General features: G+C 39.3%; 1 protein-coding gene across 2 annotated transcripts in view; it reads right to left on the bottom strand.

Moving 5' to 3' along the window:
- Positions 1–200: 200 nt before the first annotated feature.
- Positions 201–18859, bottom strand: part of TSPAN12 (tetraspanin 12) — a 91771-nt gene continuing 73112 nt past the window's right edge. For both annotated transcript variants that reach the window (XM_075274282.1, XM_075274283.1), the window contains exons 7-8: positions 12988–13131; positions 201–5529 (exon numbers count right to left, since the gene is read on the bottom strand). In XM_075274282.1, coding sequence (XP_075130383.1) covers positions 5230–5529; positions 12988–13131 — 444 coding nt within the window. In that variant the 3' untranslated portion in view covers positions 201–5229. The remainder of the gene's footprint in view (positions 5530–12987; positions 13132–18859) is intronic.

The following is an 18859-nucleotide window of genomic DNA, read 5'->3' as shown; positions in this document are numbered from 1 at the left end:
ACATCATCACAACATCCCCTCTCTTCCTGCACATCTCGCAGCGGTCTGCTCTGCAAAAGGTGGTTATTCTGGATTTTGACAGGTGGTCACATTATTGTGACTGGACTGTGTAGTATTAAAACAAATTTAATACAAATTAAATCTTGCATTTAATGCCATATATTAATTAGAACAACAAAAGATAAGTCATTTAATTCCAGTTTATTACATTCTTTTATACACGATTTCAAGAAATATTTGTTACTGATGTGCCTTTTACAAACACAACTAAACTTTCACACTGAGATAGTGAATGGCATTACGTTTACACATTATTGACACCATAAAAAAATAACATCTTTTATTATAAAATATCATCGCCAAAGATTAATAAATGTTTAGAATAGAATTCTTTTTTGCTACCCTCAATATACATATACTTATACATACAATGATTCCATGCAGGAAACCGAATCCTCATGCGAAATACTCCAGAAATACTCCAAGCATAAAAATATTGTAGTCCACTAGAAATGTCCCTGTTCTTATGCCCCCAAGAAAGTACGTGAAGGTAGAAGCTTATGGAACTTTAGATGTATCCCTGGGCTTACACGTCTGTAATATATACAGTTCTCTAATAAAGTATTCACCCCCCCCCCCATCCCTTTTCAGCTGCCTTTTTAGTATTTATTTGTCACGCTAAAAGATTTATGACAGCTATGACCACAATGCCCCAAAGACTACTCAGCACATCCCTGGTTGATGCTACTCCCAGAATATCTGGTCAGTTTCCCTCTGTAACTATAATATAAATATAAATTCCATTGTCTATAATAAAGAGAATAGTAGTAGCCCTTTCTCTATCCCAAAATCACAAATGTGCTACATAAAGATTACAATGACATGAAAGTTATTTCTTTCTTAATTTACACGTTTACCATCATCATATCTTTATCCCCTCCCAACTTCAGATGAAGTCCATAGGGCAATCTGGGTAAATACACTATGGATATATTGACAAATGCACTGGGGGTCTTCTGAGACACTGCAAAAGGTCAGAGCAACAACATGTACAAACAATTGCTGGATGACACATCCAATCCAGGCTGTAGTTCTATCCTAACACATAGTATATGTTCACAGCAGTGTTCTCGCATATGTAACATGTAAACTGCATTAAGCGCACAGAACTCCAGAAGACTTAGAAGATAAAGGAACTTCTGGCCTGATCGATCACGTCCACCATAATCATAAAAGGGCGTCTGAGAATGAAATGTTCACTCTGATCGGTAAATAGTCGACTGCTTTACTTTTGATAAATCTCTCCCTCCAAAAAATTCCTTAATAGCAATATAAGTTACTTTTATATGGGTGTTGGATTATTTTGTTCTGTAAATGGAGTAACATGAAGAAACTGTGCTGTGTATTTATATACTTTGTTTTTGCCTTATATTATAAAGAACAGCAACAATTCAATGTGACAAATAAGGGGACATCTGTTTGACATTTTTTTTAATAAAACTACTAAAATTTTCAGTTATTTTCAGGTTTTTCCACAGCTATTGTATCTCTATGACGTGTTTATCTGCTGTAAGTATGTATGTGATGCATTGATGTTTAAGTGAGTCTCATACCTGCTTTTTATATCAATAAATGACATTATTAAATTAATAAGTGGTCAGTAACCAGTCCCCTATACACTAGTCCTTCAGCTGTAATGTACATTTTATGATCGTGTGTATATGAATGGCTGAAATACTGACATGATCCACCTGAACTACTCATTGGTAGAAACATGTATATACCTCTAGCACTGACGTTACCATTTACCAGGTAAATAACATATCTAAGTACAGTATACAAGAACAGCAGAGCACTTTCTCCAAAGTCTTAAAGTGACAAATGACTAATTTAGCTCTGCTACATCTATGAATGCACACATCTGTATGGGTGAAGCCTTATTACATGCATTGCAGATTTGGTATGGCTTTCTAAGACCAAACCAATTACTGAATCAAAGCAGAGAAGTGATTTTTTTAAAATGTTTTTAAGATACAGTTATCAAATATCTACTGTGTGAACTGTGTGTTATAGTGTCTTCTAAGTTTACAGTACAGTATGCCTAAGTACTAGCTCTCCTTATATGTGCACTGCATAATAGTTCCCCAAATTTCTCATGTCCTAATTCTTTTACTATAAGTCTTGCATTGTGCATGACAAACTACCATTTTTAGAGTTAAATATGACATGGTAAGTCATTACTAGCTCATCACTGAGGTAGAAAAAGAGGCTACAAGGTACACCATATTCAATAACATAAACTGTCTCCTTACTGAAATGCATTATTCTAACTCTCTGGACGCATTTCTCAACCTAGGAAACATAATACTGTAGCTATACATGACTGTAGTCTAGTGCTTGGCAATGTACTCAAAGCACAGCTCCAGGGTGTTCTGTATGGAACCACAGATACGGCCAACCATGTAGCACATACAGTGGGGAAAATAAGTATTTGATAAACTGATGATTTTGCACGTTTTCCCACTTACAAAGAATGGAGAGGTCTGTAATTTTTATTGTAGGTACACTTCACCTGTAAGAGATTGTATGATTTTTAAATAATGTGTATTCTATTGCATGAAATAAGTATATCATTAAATAGATAATGGTAACTTAATATTCGGTATAGAAACCTTTGTTTGCAATTGCAGAGGTCAGTCATTTCCTTTACTTCTTGATCACACTGCAGTGGGGATATTGGCCCACTACTCCATACAGATCTTCTCCAGATCTTTCAGGTTTTGGACTTTCACCGAGCTACACTGAGTTTCAGCCCCTTCCAAAGATTTTCAATTGGGTTCAGGTCTGGAGACTGACTAAGCCACTCCAGGACCTTGAAAGGCTTCTTATGGAGCCACTCCTTAGTTGCCCTGGCTGTGTGTTTAAGGTCATTGCCGTGTTGGAAGATCCAGCCACGACCCAACTTCAATGCTCTTACTGAGGGAAATAGGATGTTGGCCAAAATCTCATGATACATGGCCCCATCCATCTTCCCTTCAATACTCTGCAGTCATCCTGTCACCTTTGCAGAAAAGCACCCCCAAAGCATGAGGTTTCCACCCACATGTTTTACGGTTGCAACGGTGTTCTTGGGGTTGTACTCATCCTTCTTCCTCCAAACATGGTGAGCGGAGTTGATACCAAAAAAAAAATTCTATTTTGGTTTCATCTGACTACATGACCTTCTCCCATGTCTCCTCTCGATCATCCAGATGGTCAATGGCGAACTTCAAACTGGCATGGACATGTGCTGGATTGAGCAGGGGGACCTTGCGTGCCCTGCAGGATTTGAATCCAATATGGCATAGTATATCACTAAGGTAATCTTGGAGACTGTAGTTGCAGCTTTGTACTGATACCTGACCTTTTCAGAATCATCCTTACTCCACAAGGTGAGATCTTGCATGGAAGATGAGCCATCTTGTGTTACTTCCATTTTCTAAAAATTACGCCAACAGTTGGTAGGTGATTAAATACATATTTCATACAATGTGATCTTCTGGATTTTTTTTTTTTTTTTAGATTTTGTCTCTCACAGTTGAAGTGTACCTATGTTACAAATTACAGACCTTCCCATTCTTTGTAGGTGGGAAAAATCGTCAGTGTATCAAATACTTATTTTTCCCACATGTATCAAAGGCTGAGAATCGAGAATGGAAATGAGGCATTAATATGTTTTAATAGAGAACATGTGTAAAGAGTTCCAGGAGGACAATATAATCAATGTTGAGCCTAAATCTCTTTAAAACATTCAGGATCCGCATTCTATAAAAATAGATATATAATAAAAACATGTCCATTTTCCAGGTTTTTTTCAGTCATTGTGCTTTAGAGGAAGCAAAGATAGAATGTTGTTATTTACAGCATTTTTCTTAAATGGATTTTGAAAATGTTCACTGTTAGATGAATATTTCAAATGAAAACTTTGTAATGCTTTCTTTCCCTGCAATTATACTGCAGAAGAACTGAATGCTCGCCTTCAGATGTTCCCCTGGAATACGTTCTGTACACTGTCTACCAATAAGTATTTGGACACTTGTGGTAGAATAGAAAAACAACATGTATTCATATTGAATAGTTGGTAGACCCCAGCAGATGCTTCCTTATGGATGGTATTGATCGACACAATACTCCCGGATGCTTGTTGAAACTCCTGGTGCATGTGAGCCATCAGTTGGGTGCGGTTTCTCTGGCCAGCACTCGTCGGTCTCAATCTCCCAGTTTCGGGGGTTTGCCAACTCGGGGCACATTCCAACAATACCATTCACCTAATGCTAATGCGGTTTCCTATTTAACGGTGGAAGGTGTGACGTACATCCCGACCGGAGATTTCTTCTTTTGCATGGGTGTCGAAATACTTATTGGTAGACAGTGTTTACTCCTTTCTATTCCTAGGGACACATTTATCAAAAAGTGGACAACTCTCTAGTTCATAAAAAGGTAACTATAGCAAATATGCATATCTATCTATACCCACAGACTAGAGATACATTCAGGTTACATACAGTAGCTAGTTTCTATTATATAGCCATAAATCAGTAGTACTACATACATTCATTCACAGATTCTAGAAAAGCTACATTGATGGTGGGGGCTTTACAGAAATACACATAAATAGTCCAAAAAAAAACTCTGGCCTTATCTCATGGCAGACTTATGTATCTCATTTAAAATCTGTCAGAATTTGGCAGGATTTAAGATTTGTTTTCCCACATGGGAGACATTTACCCAGTATACTGCCTTATGTTAAGGATGTTATTTCCTACATCTATTTTCTGCTGTGTAATACAGTATGGCACATAAATAGTAACAATTATCATGAGGTATTAGAAGGGTATCTTCATCCAGCTATCCATGAATGCAGCTCAACTTAAAGGGTTGTTTGGGGCCTCGGTCTTATAATAAATTCCTGTCAAACAAATTTACCTAAATAAGGCAGATTTGGGATATTTTTTTCCGTAATCAATACAATCTGTAGTAACACAAATGAAGAATTAACTAAGTGGAAGTCCATCCAGAAACCACTGTATAGATGTATATGACAACCATCTTTCTTGAAAACACGTGTCAGTCTTGTAGGTAGTACACCGTAAGTGTGCTCAGCAGTAACAGGGTATTGTTTCTTACACAGTGTACCTATTTACTGCTTAGACGGAGTACACATTATTCTGCTCCACATATGGCAGCCAGTCACAATTCATCCATTTCTAGGTAAGTGTTAAATCCATTAACAGTAGTTCTTTTATCTGAAATCCTTGCTTGGCTTATAGGTATTATCTCCACGGGGTGGCAGTGCTGGGCATCTTCTTGGCTCAGAGGTAGGATTGATTCTGTTCTGGGATCCTTCTTATCATAGTACAAAGCCCACAACAGGGTGATGGTGAGGATCATAGCTAAAATCTGGGTAACACCAATGGCAATTCCAAGGAACCTTAACACTTGCAATTGTTTGGTTCCTCTCAGGAAGCTGTACATCTTTCTGCTACAGCCCTGCAATAAAATGAAGACAATCGGTTGTTAAAATTACGATAAATAGCTTATTTAACAGAATGGACATTGACAACAGAAACAGGGCCATTGCTATGGACTCACTGGCCTCAATGAAAAAATTCAGCCCTTATGGCCCCCAACCACAGCTCATCCATAACTCAGCAGCATGTCAAATGACTCCTTGATGCCACAATAGCAGCCAGGTTCCTTGATGGCTCTTAAAGGATTAGTCACACAAGCCCCAAAACATGTGTTGCCCCTCTCCCCCAACAAGTATATATGTTGGAGACAGCATATCTAAATCAAAATTTATACTATGGCTCAAGTCTATATATGATGGTATACATCTATAATGGTTACACAGTAGTTTTACATAATGAGAACTAGTAGCATTGCGCATACATCTGGTGATGTCTTATCTAATTGTACTGGTGGCAATGTAGTAAAATTTTTAGGTTGAGGCAACACAAAAAAAAAAACAAAAAAAACACAGGAGACATCTAATGATGTCCTCAGCTTGTCCACAAAAATGAATGGCACACTGATGACACACTGAGGATCAGTGTGCTGTCCGTGGTTTTTAGGCTTCTATGGGTGAGTCCATAGACCTATTCTATATCATGTGGTGCGGACTGACAGCTCACACACTGATCAGTGGAAATCACGGTCATGTGTACAGGCCCATAGAAATGAATGGGTCAGTGTGCTATCCGAGAAAAACACAGATGGCACATCGATCTTGCAAGGGGCTTAAGGGTGGTGAGAAAAAGCCAACAGATGCAGCAGTAGTAAAATCCAAATATCTTCTTGCATGAGAAAGACTGAAAAATAAATAATATTTTTTATGCTTCTTTCTTAGGCTGGGGCCACACGGGATGAACACACAGGGAATTCTATATCCTGTCTCTGCAAAAACCATGTGAAACTGGAGAAGGTAGTAGACTATGCTATCCATGTGCTTTACGCTAGGTACACATTAAAATTTGGCTCTCGTCCCAGCAGGGGACCCAAAAGACAGAGAGCCCATCTGCTAAAAAAGCAGTTATCGCGGACCTCATAGAGTATAATGAGGTTTTTACTGAAACCGGCAGACAGAAAAGTCTAAGTCCAAGATTGTAGATGGAGTCTGCGGTGGAATCAGAATCCATCCTACGGAGACTCCAATGCAGATGTGAACCTAGCCTTGTATAGTATAAACAGCACAGTGTATGTATATATATATATATATATATATATATATATATATATATTTTTTTTTTTTTTTTTTGGGGGGGGGGGGTTCACATGGCACCCTATTGGCTACATACAGAGCACACTTTGCGTCCTTCTAACAGAGTTACTGTACATGTCTATAGATCCTACTGACATATACCTCCAAAAGAAGATTGAACTGTAAAAAAAATAACTTAAACTGGGGATAAACTGAATCTTCCTTTTATGTATTTATTATGATGCCACCCATGTTGTATACTAATTTTATTTATTTCACTTGTCCATAGAATGCCAGTCTATTCTGCATCACTTCACAGATCACTGTCCCTAGTAGGGCTAATAATCTAAATGCCCTAATATTTAAAAGGCTGTGTTACAAAGTATAGCCTTCCAAATAGTGCTTCAGTGAAACAGAAGTGGAGGTGGTCATGCTGGAAGTGAAAATGCTCCACTGTGGCCATTTCTGTATTGATGCAATGCATAGGCAGCTGTGTTAATAGGACCAAATATCCAATTGCATAGTAAAATGTGTCATGTAGCTGTAACCCAAGGGCCAAAGTTGCCCAGACCTGTAATACATGATTAATCTTCCAGCAGTATGTAAGAGGGTGAAACAGCCCCTGTGTAGTGAATGTGCAATGTGTAATTGAGTTGGTGTTTTCATAACCTGACATTTTGTTGTTTGACCACAAGAGGTCGCTGTTGCGAGATAACAAGTAAAAGGAAAAAGGCTGCATGCCCCTGGAAGATTGATGTGGAAACCCTGATCGTTGGAGGAAGGTTCTAGGAGCCATTTTGAGTCAGAGTGTGCTGGACTCTAGAGGAGAAGAGAGAGCTGTGGAGACATCTCTGTGCAGAGAGGGTCCTTGGAGGGAGAAGCCACAGCAAGAATAGCTGAGGATTTGAGACTTTCAGAGTCTGTCCAGACACCATCCTAAGGAGAAGATTACTGTCAGAGACTTGGCTGAGAAGTGAGACTGTCAGTGAGACCACATGCTGTCCGAGGAGCTCCTCTTCACCCTGATGCTAACAGAGACTAAAAGGTACCCAACAGAAGTAAGCGTGCACGCACCACACTGCAAGTTTTGCACCATATTGCTGGGACTGAGTAAAAAGCCTGTAGTTAGTTAGGTATAATCATCACCCCAGGCTGCAATACTGGTGAACTATCTACCTGTCTGGTAAAAGGACTAAGTCACAGAGGATTTCTACAGAGTTATATCTCCCAGAGAGGGACTTGTAAGGAAGTCTGGGAGCAACATTTAGTTTAACTTTACACTGTTTGGCTTGCAAGCTAACTAACCATTATACTTGCTTAGTTGTACTTGGTTTGGGGGGAATTTAGTAGTATTGTGATAAGATTGTAAACCCTGGTGTTACACCACCGGATGCCTGTGTCACACACACTGAATTGTTCCTGTGTAATAGGGTAATAACAGGTAACAGGCAGCTGCACAGGCGCAGCCTGCAGGTAGGTAAAAGCTTGGAGTATATTGAAGGCCACACTAGTGGGCACCGTGCTGTATAACACCAGGGTCCCAGCCTCTAGGCTGTGTAAATGTAATACCTGGGAGTGTTCTTTTGGACAAAAGGGGTTATCTAAACTAAGTAAAGTCCTATCTTGGTTAAATTGAATTGGACTCACTTCCTTTGTTCGTGACTTCGCTGTATCCTGGGGAGCCCACCTCGGTACACGGCTTACAAGTATACATAATTTAAATATATATATATATATATATATATATATCTCATATTAAGAAATACACAAAATAAAATAATTAAATAGCATAATAAGTGCAGATTAAGCACTGAGCAGAATACATCATAGAAACTACAGGGCAATTTTATTTCAATATTTGGAGAAAAACAATAAACACTGAATTATCTCCGTTTATGAATACTGAGCTGTAAAAAGCCATAAGGGATATCACTGCAACAATTCGAATATTAAATTCAAGCCTGCAAAATCTTGTTTCTGAACAAGCAGTAAGACCTAAGCTTGCAGACTTCTGCCAGGAATGGATTTTCTATATTACTTCCATTATTCTATTATCCTATAAAGTCTGCGCTGCAAGGAATCTAGATACCTTATTGTATTATAAATTTAAGTGTGTCACCTATTTGTTTGTAGTATATAAACACATAAGTGTGGTTAATCTGCATTGTCTTGTAGTATCACGTTTCTTCCATCATAATACACGCAGGACTTTTGTTATCCTATCTATAATTAGATCTGAAAATTCTCCAATGAGTCTACTATATGTAGCATCATTTCTTCTATCCTCAAGTGTATCTAGAATTGCTAATAAAGTCACAGTTACAAAGGCAAAAATGTACAGGATTGTTTCTACAAATGCAAAGACACTATTAGAATTACACAAAGGCAATTCCCAATAACGGCTGCTAGAGGAAGGGAAGACAGAGACAGTAAGCCATAAACCTAGGCCACCTCATGTCCCTACCTATTTGCCGCAACTGTCCTAATGACAGGGACAACAAACCCTACTCTAGATATGTGATATACAGAACAGGATAACACAGCACAACACAGAAGAGGAGTCAGCAAGCCAAGGTTAAACCGGAGAGACAAAAAATTACCAAATTGCAATCCAAGCCATGGCAACCTCTGCCTTCTCCTTTCGTTTCCTCCTTTGATGTCTGTGTTTTCCCCAGTGTTTTGTTTTTTATTGTCTCCCCCTTTCCTCTTTCTCTTAACCCTGTTTTGCACTTTTCTTGCCTGTTTTGGACATATATATCCATTTGCACAAGCGTTGTTATGATGTTCGTACCATTGCCTGTATTCTGTACTGTGTACTTACCCTGTTTTCTTATGAAAAATGTATTATTGTAACTGCCAGTTCCTTTCGGTAAAATGGAACTGGCAGTTGCAACAAGTAGGAAAGACCGTTCTATTTCTTTTTCCCATTATCACCTTTATAAACAGGCCAGATCCATTTCACACATAGCAAATTGCCATCATTATTATCATTGCCATCTGCCTCTCCTCCATGTCAACGTCAGCCAACATCTATAAAGGAACGTGTATCCAGTAGACAGCATTCTACACCCAGTCATTTGGCTGGTCTGCAACTTTAACTCCCACCTGGCCAAGTTATTGGTGGTGCAGTTGCTGCCTTGCCACTTAGTGGAATCCACTGCATTTTGACAACTGATGTCAACATACAATCTCCATGATGAATATGTAGCCACCATTACCTCTCGAGAAAAGTTGTCCCTGCTTAATATTGCCATGTGGAGTTATTCCTGTAAAACATCCATGTGTGGAAAAGTGCATCCCACCTCCTATGCCTAGAGCTGCAATTATAGGCAGGGACAATACATAGTTGTCATGGCCCACTGGGTCATTGTTTTGAACTCCAAATATATGCAAAAGATATGCACTCCTTACAAGGGAACCAATTATTTTCGTAAATGGGTGCCTAAAAGTTTTTGGGAAGTCCTGTCACAAATTGTAGTATAATACTTCAGCACACCAATTTCAATGTATGAAAAAACTTTATTCCATAATCTTCATATAAAAAAAATAAACACACAGCCAATCAAAAAATAGATTATCTGGATATTTGATGTCAAAGTCCGAACGTTTCGGTCTCAAAGACCTTCATCTGCATAACATCTGATGTGGCATATCATATGGAGCAAAACCACTGTGTGCCACACAAACACCTCCATCTACATTAGTTTAAAAAAAAAAGTGAAAGGAAACACTTTAATGAGCAACATGAATCCTAATATTTGCAAATTACTAATCAAGTTACCAAGACACAACATGTAAAACAGGTAGATAGGAATAACTTGGCATACTTAATTATTATCGAGCTTAGTCATTTGTGTTTTTCGTCTCCGACTAGGCTGCATCATACAGCAGTCTCTGCTAAGACAGCTCAGCAATACAGCTTCTATCTCGTTTAGGTTTTCAACCCTTGGAACACAGTGGGAATTTGATGAATTGCAGCAGAACTGAACACTAATCCCAAGGGAGTTATCAGGAGCCTGCTTAGTATTGGTGTCCATTATTTGCTTTGTAGTTTTGTGCCTTAAGGGAATACTGCTATTTTTATACTGTTTCCCAACACCAGGCTCTGGCAGCATGATTACATTTTTACTAAACTCCACACTAAGTAAGAATAGGTCTCATCTATAAGGAGATGCTGTAAGTAAACAGTGTGATGGGTGAAACTGTCACTGATATACAATATTTCAGCATTTTGGGTCACCAAAAATGCAAATTAAGTGAAAAAGATAAAAAGTGAAAGCCACAAATTATGCGCCAAGAATCCAATTCTAACGTAGACTAACATTTTCCTTCTGCTTCAGACCTATTGCACTGAGACCAACATGACATTGTGAACTAAGACAGAGTATAATAACAACCACTATCATATAATAATGTAAAGAGATGTATAATAAAGATACCAAGGAAACATCATACACTGTATATAATAAAAGTGTATGAATAGGTGCTACTACATTTACATACAGTAAATACAACATCAGTAGCATTTAACCTCTATATATATATATATATATATATATATATATATATATATATATATATATCAAGAATGTCTCCAATAATACCAAGAATGTCTCTTAAGACTGGATTTATAAAATACTTAAAGGGGTTGTCCCATCTCAAGGAGCCTATCTATACTGGCAGCTTATATAAATTGAAGACTTTTCCTAAATACATTGCTTTAGAAATTCTGCTTTGTTTGCCTGCTATGTGAACTTATTCCTCCCATTGTTTACACAGCGTTGATATAACCACGGATCTATAGGACAAGTGAAGTCACTTAATCAGTATCAGCAGGACAATCATTCAGCTAATTGCAGTTTGCTGATAAAGCCTGGTCTGTTATCTCTCTATGTAAATACACAGATAACACTGACTCAATTTCTGCACAAGCTTGGGCATATTATCTGACCTGTATTAGTATTCTATGTCCCGTTCAGCCAGAGGGAGGAGATGGGGAGAGAAATACAGGAAGTGAGCAAAAGACACTGCAGGCAGCCTGTTTAAACACTGAGGTGGGAAAACCCCTTTAAGTACTAGCTGTTTTACAGTCTAAATTCTTTTTCTTAAAGGTAATGTAAGACTTGCATAGGTTTTTACTGAAACATATCTGTGTCTATAGATTAATTTTCTGATTGGAAACTTTTTATTATTTGTACATAATTCTAGGGACAGCCTTCTTTCCTGAGTTTCTCCTTTGCTATTTTTCTGGGATTTCTCAGGGGTGATTTTTGCAAAAAACAAAATTGTAAAAGAATGACATTTAGAAAGCTTAAATAATACAATAGGCCATTTTCTGGTGCAGGACAATGTATGAGCAAAGCAAATACTAGTCTAAGTTATCGTATATTCACAATAGCGTTTGGGTTTGCATAGGGACCAGAAAAACGGGGAGCCTGTCTGCTTAAAAAACAGTTACCCGTGGACACCCACAGGACTTTTCTCTCTGCCCAGGATCTCCTACAGAGACTCCAACGCAGATGTGATTAACTCTTGAAATACCTGTCATTTTACCATTTTAATGATTATTAATAGAGATGAGCAAACACTAAAATGTTCGGGGTTCGAAATCCGATTCGAACAGCCGCACACTATTCGACTGTTCGAACGGGTTTCGAACCCCATTATAGTTTATGGGGGGAAATGCTCGTTTCAGGGGTACGCAACATTCGATCAAATTCTATTTACCAAATCCATGAGTGAGGGTCGGGCTGGATTCTTCTCCCTGCGCAGCGTCCCCATGTCCTCTTCCGGCCTTGAATTCACTCTGCTAGGCATCGGGCCTGGGCAGAGCCGACTGCGCATGCCCGCACTACAAGCGGACATGCGCAGTCGGCTCTGCCTAGGCCCGATGCCTGGCAGAGTGAATGCAGAGCCGGAAGACGCTGCGGGGAAGCTGCGAAGGGAGAAGACTTCTAAAGGTAAGAGAAGAACCAGCGTTGATTGGCAATGTATAGCATTCTGCCAATCAACGCTGGTTCTGCATCGAATCTTAACTTCGAACAGCTAGTAGTACTCGATCGAGTACGAGTATTTTGAATACCGTAGTATTCGATCGAATACCTACTCGATTGAGTACTACTCGCTCATCTCTAATTATTAACACATAATAATCTTTATGAGCTTTTGCGTATCCGTTATACACCTGTATGGTCAATAAAATAAATAAATAAATAGTCAAACGTAATAAAAGTCAAATAAATTCATACTTCTTGATACAAATCACTGAGATCTCCATGATGTGCTTGTTTGGAGCAACCCGGGTATTCTCTCACACAGCAGGAATCAGGGGGCCAATCCATCTCTGTCATCTCCAGCCAGTCTGTTAGGTATACCACTCCACAGCACCTGAACTTTTTAAAACAAAAGCAAGCCATCATTAATCTCTCATGTAATTCTTTCACGGACCATAAGAGATGAACTGCAAGCAATCCCGAATCTCCAAAAGGCACAAGCTTTCTATGTATTGACAAAGCCATTATGCATAATGGTAGCGTTTTATTCTTAAGTAATGCATGCACATATGCAGCCATAAATTAGGCACATCTTTCCTCTAACTCCGCGAGCAGATCCTGGCAGTGGCTTCATCACACCTTATTTGCTTTATTATTTATATAAAAATTGAGGCATGATTAATGATACATGGCACATCATCCTTTACACAGGACTGATAGCTATTGAAGTTATTGTTGACCAAGTGTGAAAAGTGAAACATTATACCTCTGAGCTGGAAGAATAATGAATTATACAATGATTCATGGTACAATTAAAGGTCTCCCTCGCCGTTCAGCTTTGTACTTACAATAGAGCTATACAGCATAACAAATATACAAATACATGTAGGTCTACTTTCATTTGTAAGTTTCTGAATGTATCACTGTAATTGTAAAGTATACTTATAAAATCACAATAAGTCATTGCGTTTAGGCAATTATAGTCGTAGAATAAATGTAGTACTGGCATAAATTATGTCTGACCTGTGGTTTTAGGCACTTTTCTCCTTCTCTCTAAATCTTGGTGATCATATTCAGTCATTATAGCCAGAATTATCCATCAGAAAGCCATATTGCCATACGTCCAGTGGGGACATACTTTTTACCACAACAGGCAACACTTGGCATTGTGCTGGTGACCCTATGCTGTGTGCAGTTACTTGACCATGGAAACATATTTCACAAACCTCTGGACAAACACTTCTAGTATTGATGTCGCTTCCACAGAACTCTGTACTGAGTAACGCAACAGCAAACAGACAAATTTTTGCACTTCAACACTCTGTGATCCTGCGCCGTCAATCTTTTCTGGGCTACGGCTTCATGGCTGAATTGTTGCTACTGCTAAAAGCTCAAAACAATAGCCCTTAGGGTTCACACTGAGTTTTTTTGGTCAGGGTTTTGAGGCTGTATCTGGCTCAAAACCCTAACCAAAAAGACGGCTTTCTTTGAAATTAATGGGAGCAGCTCCCGGTAAAAAAGAAGCGAGATGCTCATTCTTCAGGCCGAGTCACCTCGCAATTCGGCCTGAAGACAAACCCTCCTTTGGACTAGGCTCATTCATTGGGCATAATCCGGAGTGGAGTGCTTGGCTGGACACTGGTGCAGTTCACCGGCTTTCAGTCGCAGCTATCTGATTTAGGATCGGAACCTGAGGCGGCCTCCGCTTCAGGTTCCAATAAAAAAAAATAAAAAATGTGACCTTACCCTTACAGGTGACCAAGGCAGGTCTAGCACTAATATGGCAAAGGTGCAATTCATGGCAGTGCAGAACTTAAAGAGAGTCCATCACTAGGGTGAAGCATATTAAACCTTTTCCTTAGGAAAATTCATGCATTTATTGCCAAGATATTAATTCATTTCACAATACGCGCGTATCACATTGAAAGCAATAGGTAAAAAAAAGCCTCCCATTGATTTCAATGGGGAGCGCGTGTATGCCGACATCCATTCAAGTCAATGGGATCTTTTTTTTACGCCGCTCACTCTGAATGAGTTTTACATACAGAATTAGCGAGCGTAAACTCAGTGTGCAGGCTCCCTTAAAGCGACCCAGTAACATAGTTGATAAAGTTGAAAAAAAAAAAACATAAGTCCCTGAAATGTAACCTATGGTCCCTTCAGAGAAAGGAAAAATAAACCCAAAGAAGTAGATGCCAATTGTTCTACATTAACAGAAAAATCCCCCCAACTCCACATCTGGAAATCATATTAAATTCCTGGATCAACGTATCATCAAATGAAATCTAGTAACCATAATCTGTAAGATATTTAATTTGAAGAAGGCATCTGGGCCACTAGTGCTCTTGTATAGTGAACCATCAGATCCTGATACAGTAGCGTTGCATAACTTCACTGTTACTATGGTAAAGACGCATTGTCAGTGCTGATGGAGAAACCCTTTTTTCTCTAGATTTGTAATACCCAGGGGTGGGCAATTGATTTTCCCATGGGGCCGCATAACAAATTGAAACTATTCTAGAGGGCCATGCACGCCACGGCAAATTTAGCTCCATCAACTTCTATGTTGACTCCACTCATTCTCAATCATCTGTTCATGTGCTCCCACAAAGTATAATCCTCCTACAGTCACCCGTACATTATATGCCCCCACATTATAATGTTCCCTTCCAACTGCCCCACAGTATTAAGTCCCTCTCCTGGTGCTCCAGTTAAAATGGTGGAAACTAGAGGGGGCCATTAAACTCGGGCAGCCGAAAGAAACAAACCGTAGTGGTTGCTGGAGGGTGACATTAAACTGGGGGAAACTAGAGGCAGACAGGTCCCCCTACAGCTTCCTCCACGGTTTAATGTTCCCTCCAGTTGTCCCCAGTTTAATGTTCCCCCAGTTTAAGTGCCCCCTTCACCTACCCACAGTTTCAGGTCCCCCCTCCATTTCTCTACCAGTTTCATATCCCCCTTCATCTGCCCCATTTCATGTCCCCCCTCCATCTCTCCCCCAGTTTCATGTCCCCCCTCCATTGCTGCCCCAGTATAACATTCCCCCTCCATATCTGCCCCCAGTATAACATTCCCCTTCCATCTCTGCCCCAGTATAACATTCCCCTTCCATCTCTGCCTCTAGGTTACTGAGACACAGACACACACAGACAGACAGACACACACACACACACACACTCCACCCTGCATCTCACATCCCCCCTCAGTACCTTAGGACACACACCACACGTATTCATCTTCTTGCACTGTCCTGCCGGCACTAAGACATACCTCCGTAGACACGCCTCTGTGGTCAAGCTATGCGAGCCAGACTGAATCAGGGGGCTGGATATGGCCCGCGGGCCGTACATTGCCCAGGTCTGGTTATACTGAATTCAGCCATGGCCTTCTGATTTTTCAGGTAAAGACAAAAGGAAGTGTCATGACTTATCTTAAAGAGGACCTTTCATCAGATCGGACACATGCAGTTCTATATACTGCTGGAAAGCTGACAGTGCGCTGAATTCAGTGTAAAGCGCTATCGGTCCTGGTACCGTAGGGCTTTACAGTCAGAAGGGCGTTTCTGTCACTTAGCCAGGAACGCCCTTCTGCCCAGCAGCGCCTATCACGCTGTACTGCGTGAGCGGGGAGGAACGCCCCCTCCCTCTGCTCAGACAGCTCGTCCATAGACGAATATTATCAGGAGAGGAGGGGGCGTTCCTCCCCAGTCTTAGAGCACAGAGCGATAGGCGCTGCTGGGCAGAAGGGCGTCCCTGGCTAAGTGTCAGAAACGCCCTTCTGACTGTAAAGCCCTATGGTACCGGGACCGATAGCGCTTTACACCGGGCACAGATCGGGAAAGCCGACAGTGCGCTGAATTCAGCGCACTGTCAGCTTTCCAGCAGTATATAGAACTGCATGTGCCCGATCTGATGAAAGGTCCTCTTTAAGTTGGATTCCTCCTTGCAAGCCCCACTGAAATGGATGGGAGGCAAAAAAACAAACTGTAGCTGTTTTCTTGCAGCGTTTTTTTTTTTTCTGCCTCCCATTCATTTCAATAGGCATCACAAGGCAGAATCCACAGGAAAATAATTTATTATTACTAAATATTTATAGTGAAAGCCAAAATTTATATGTTTTTACTAACATTGATTTCATGTTTAATGATTTGTCTGGGATCACTGTACTATTTGAATGCCCTATAAATGAAATACACGTCAAATATAAGTCATCAAATAAAGTAAACTTAAAATGTATCTTTATTACTCTTTAAAAGTTCGCATGTATATTCACATTTAAACATTGCAGCTATGGGTCAGCTCATATATAAAGAATCTATTCATACATTCTACACAGTAGAGCCATGCTATAGAACTGCCGCTGCTATATACAATGTACAGGGACGAGAGGTACAAAGACCCAGCTACAGCCAAGAGGGCAAGTAGACAGCAATAAAGGGAGCAATATGTTTAATAAAGATAGATTACAAACATATTTTATTTCTAGTAAAATTGATATTTATGGTCAATAAAAAAAAAAACTCATCAAACCCTTTTAAACAATATATAGTTGGTATGTTCTTCCTGTCTTTGCATAGGTTTCCTTTGGGTACTCCAGTTTCCTCCCATATACTGATATATCTCATAACCTTATGTTGTTTTGTATCGCACCATATCGTCTCTTGTAGTTACAAAGAGTTTGTCTCCTGTTCTTTCATTTAACCTTGAAAAGCAATACAAATATTTATGGCCGACAATAACATTTGGTTATTGCTCCACTGAGAGTTATAATAATCACATATCTAGAGCTTGTTACTAGATGAAATTCATGGGCCTCTTATCTTACTATTAAATAATAAAATATAATACAATACATAAGATCAATTGCATAAAATCCTGTATGTAAAAGAACGAAGATTAATGAAAAATAACCTGTATAATTTTTAGCGGATAGTGCGTCACTCTATATGAAACAAATAACTATAGTGATTTTATATATTGCCGTATAAAGATTTATCCCTGGGTTCATCTCTTTTTAGGATCTATCCCCACTAGAAATCTATCCTTCTACTTGACCTATGAAACATAAATCATCCAATGACTACAATACTACAGTACACCGAAAATAGTATTCATGGCAAAACAGTTTTTTTTGTTTTCATTTTGGAAAAACGAACTAATGCCGTGGGCATCTGCTGATGCAGACGATGAATAGTGCCCAAGTGTCAATGTGGCACATTTAATCATTATGCGGAGCTGAAATTTATTTGCATGCAAGCCCGATAAATCTTCTTCAAAGTCACACTTATAGAGCATGTCTTCATTTGTCAATGTCCCGAATCTGATGTTTAATTTACTATAATTACAGGAAATGCCTCCAAACTTTAAAACCTTTGAAAGTAAGTAGATTAATCTGCTTCTCGTACCCAGCCCTCACTCTCTTCATGCTATAATTGAAAATCTGTATCTCATTGTTTTATGACTCAAATTCATCTCCCAACATACATCAGGGAAGAGGCTGGTGGAACAATTGGATCTCTGCATACCATTTATTAAGCATGCCTCGTGTATAAAACATTCACTCCAGCCTGGTGACTTGTATATGGGCACCAAGCTATGATTTACAGGGCAGTCATTTACTCAGCTGTGTGTAGCTAGGAAAAATGCAAATCCCATTATATCTTTAAAATACAAACAATTTATATTCATTTCTTTAATTATGCTTCCCATAAAACCAACGATTATTTCTCTTTCTTCTATTCTGATAATTCAAAGTGAAATTGCATTAACATAAAAGAGCAATATCAGAAAGTTAAGATGAATTCTATGAGAGAGGAAATCAGAACATTCAGCAATTAGATATTATCTGATATTTAGACTTATATAACATAATATATTGCAGTCTATGAGTGTATGCGTACAATGTAGTAGTATTCTTATATGTTTTATGGTCAGTACTGCTATGGGGGCTTTATGGAGTGGGGACACGGACTCTACAGGTGTGCAGCGTCTCAACCTCTGCTTAGATTATCTGAGATGATCAGACTTCATCTCGTATTATACTGTAGCCCTCTCTATCTGGACTTGCCATGACAGCCACACTGGAAACCTGCTGGTCATGAAGCATCTGCACAAATAGTTAATTAGTA

Source organism: Leptodactylus fuscus, chromosome 5 (genome assembly GCF_031893055.1).
Source record: "Leptodactylus fuscus isolate aLepFus1 chromosome 5, aLepFus1.hap2, whole genome shotgun sequence".
In the NCBI taxonomy this organism is placed as follows: Eukaryota; Metazoa; Chordata; class Amphibia; order Anura; family Leptodactylidae; genus Leptodactylus; species Leptodactylus fuscus.
The sequence above is the reverse complement of the archived record's forward strand: the minus strand, read 5'-3'. Positions and strand labels throughout refer to the sequence as shown.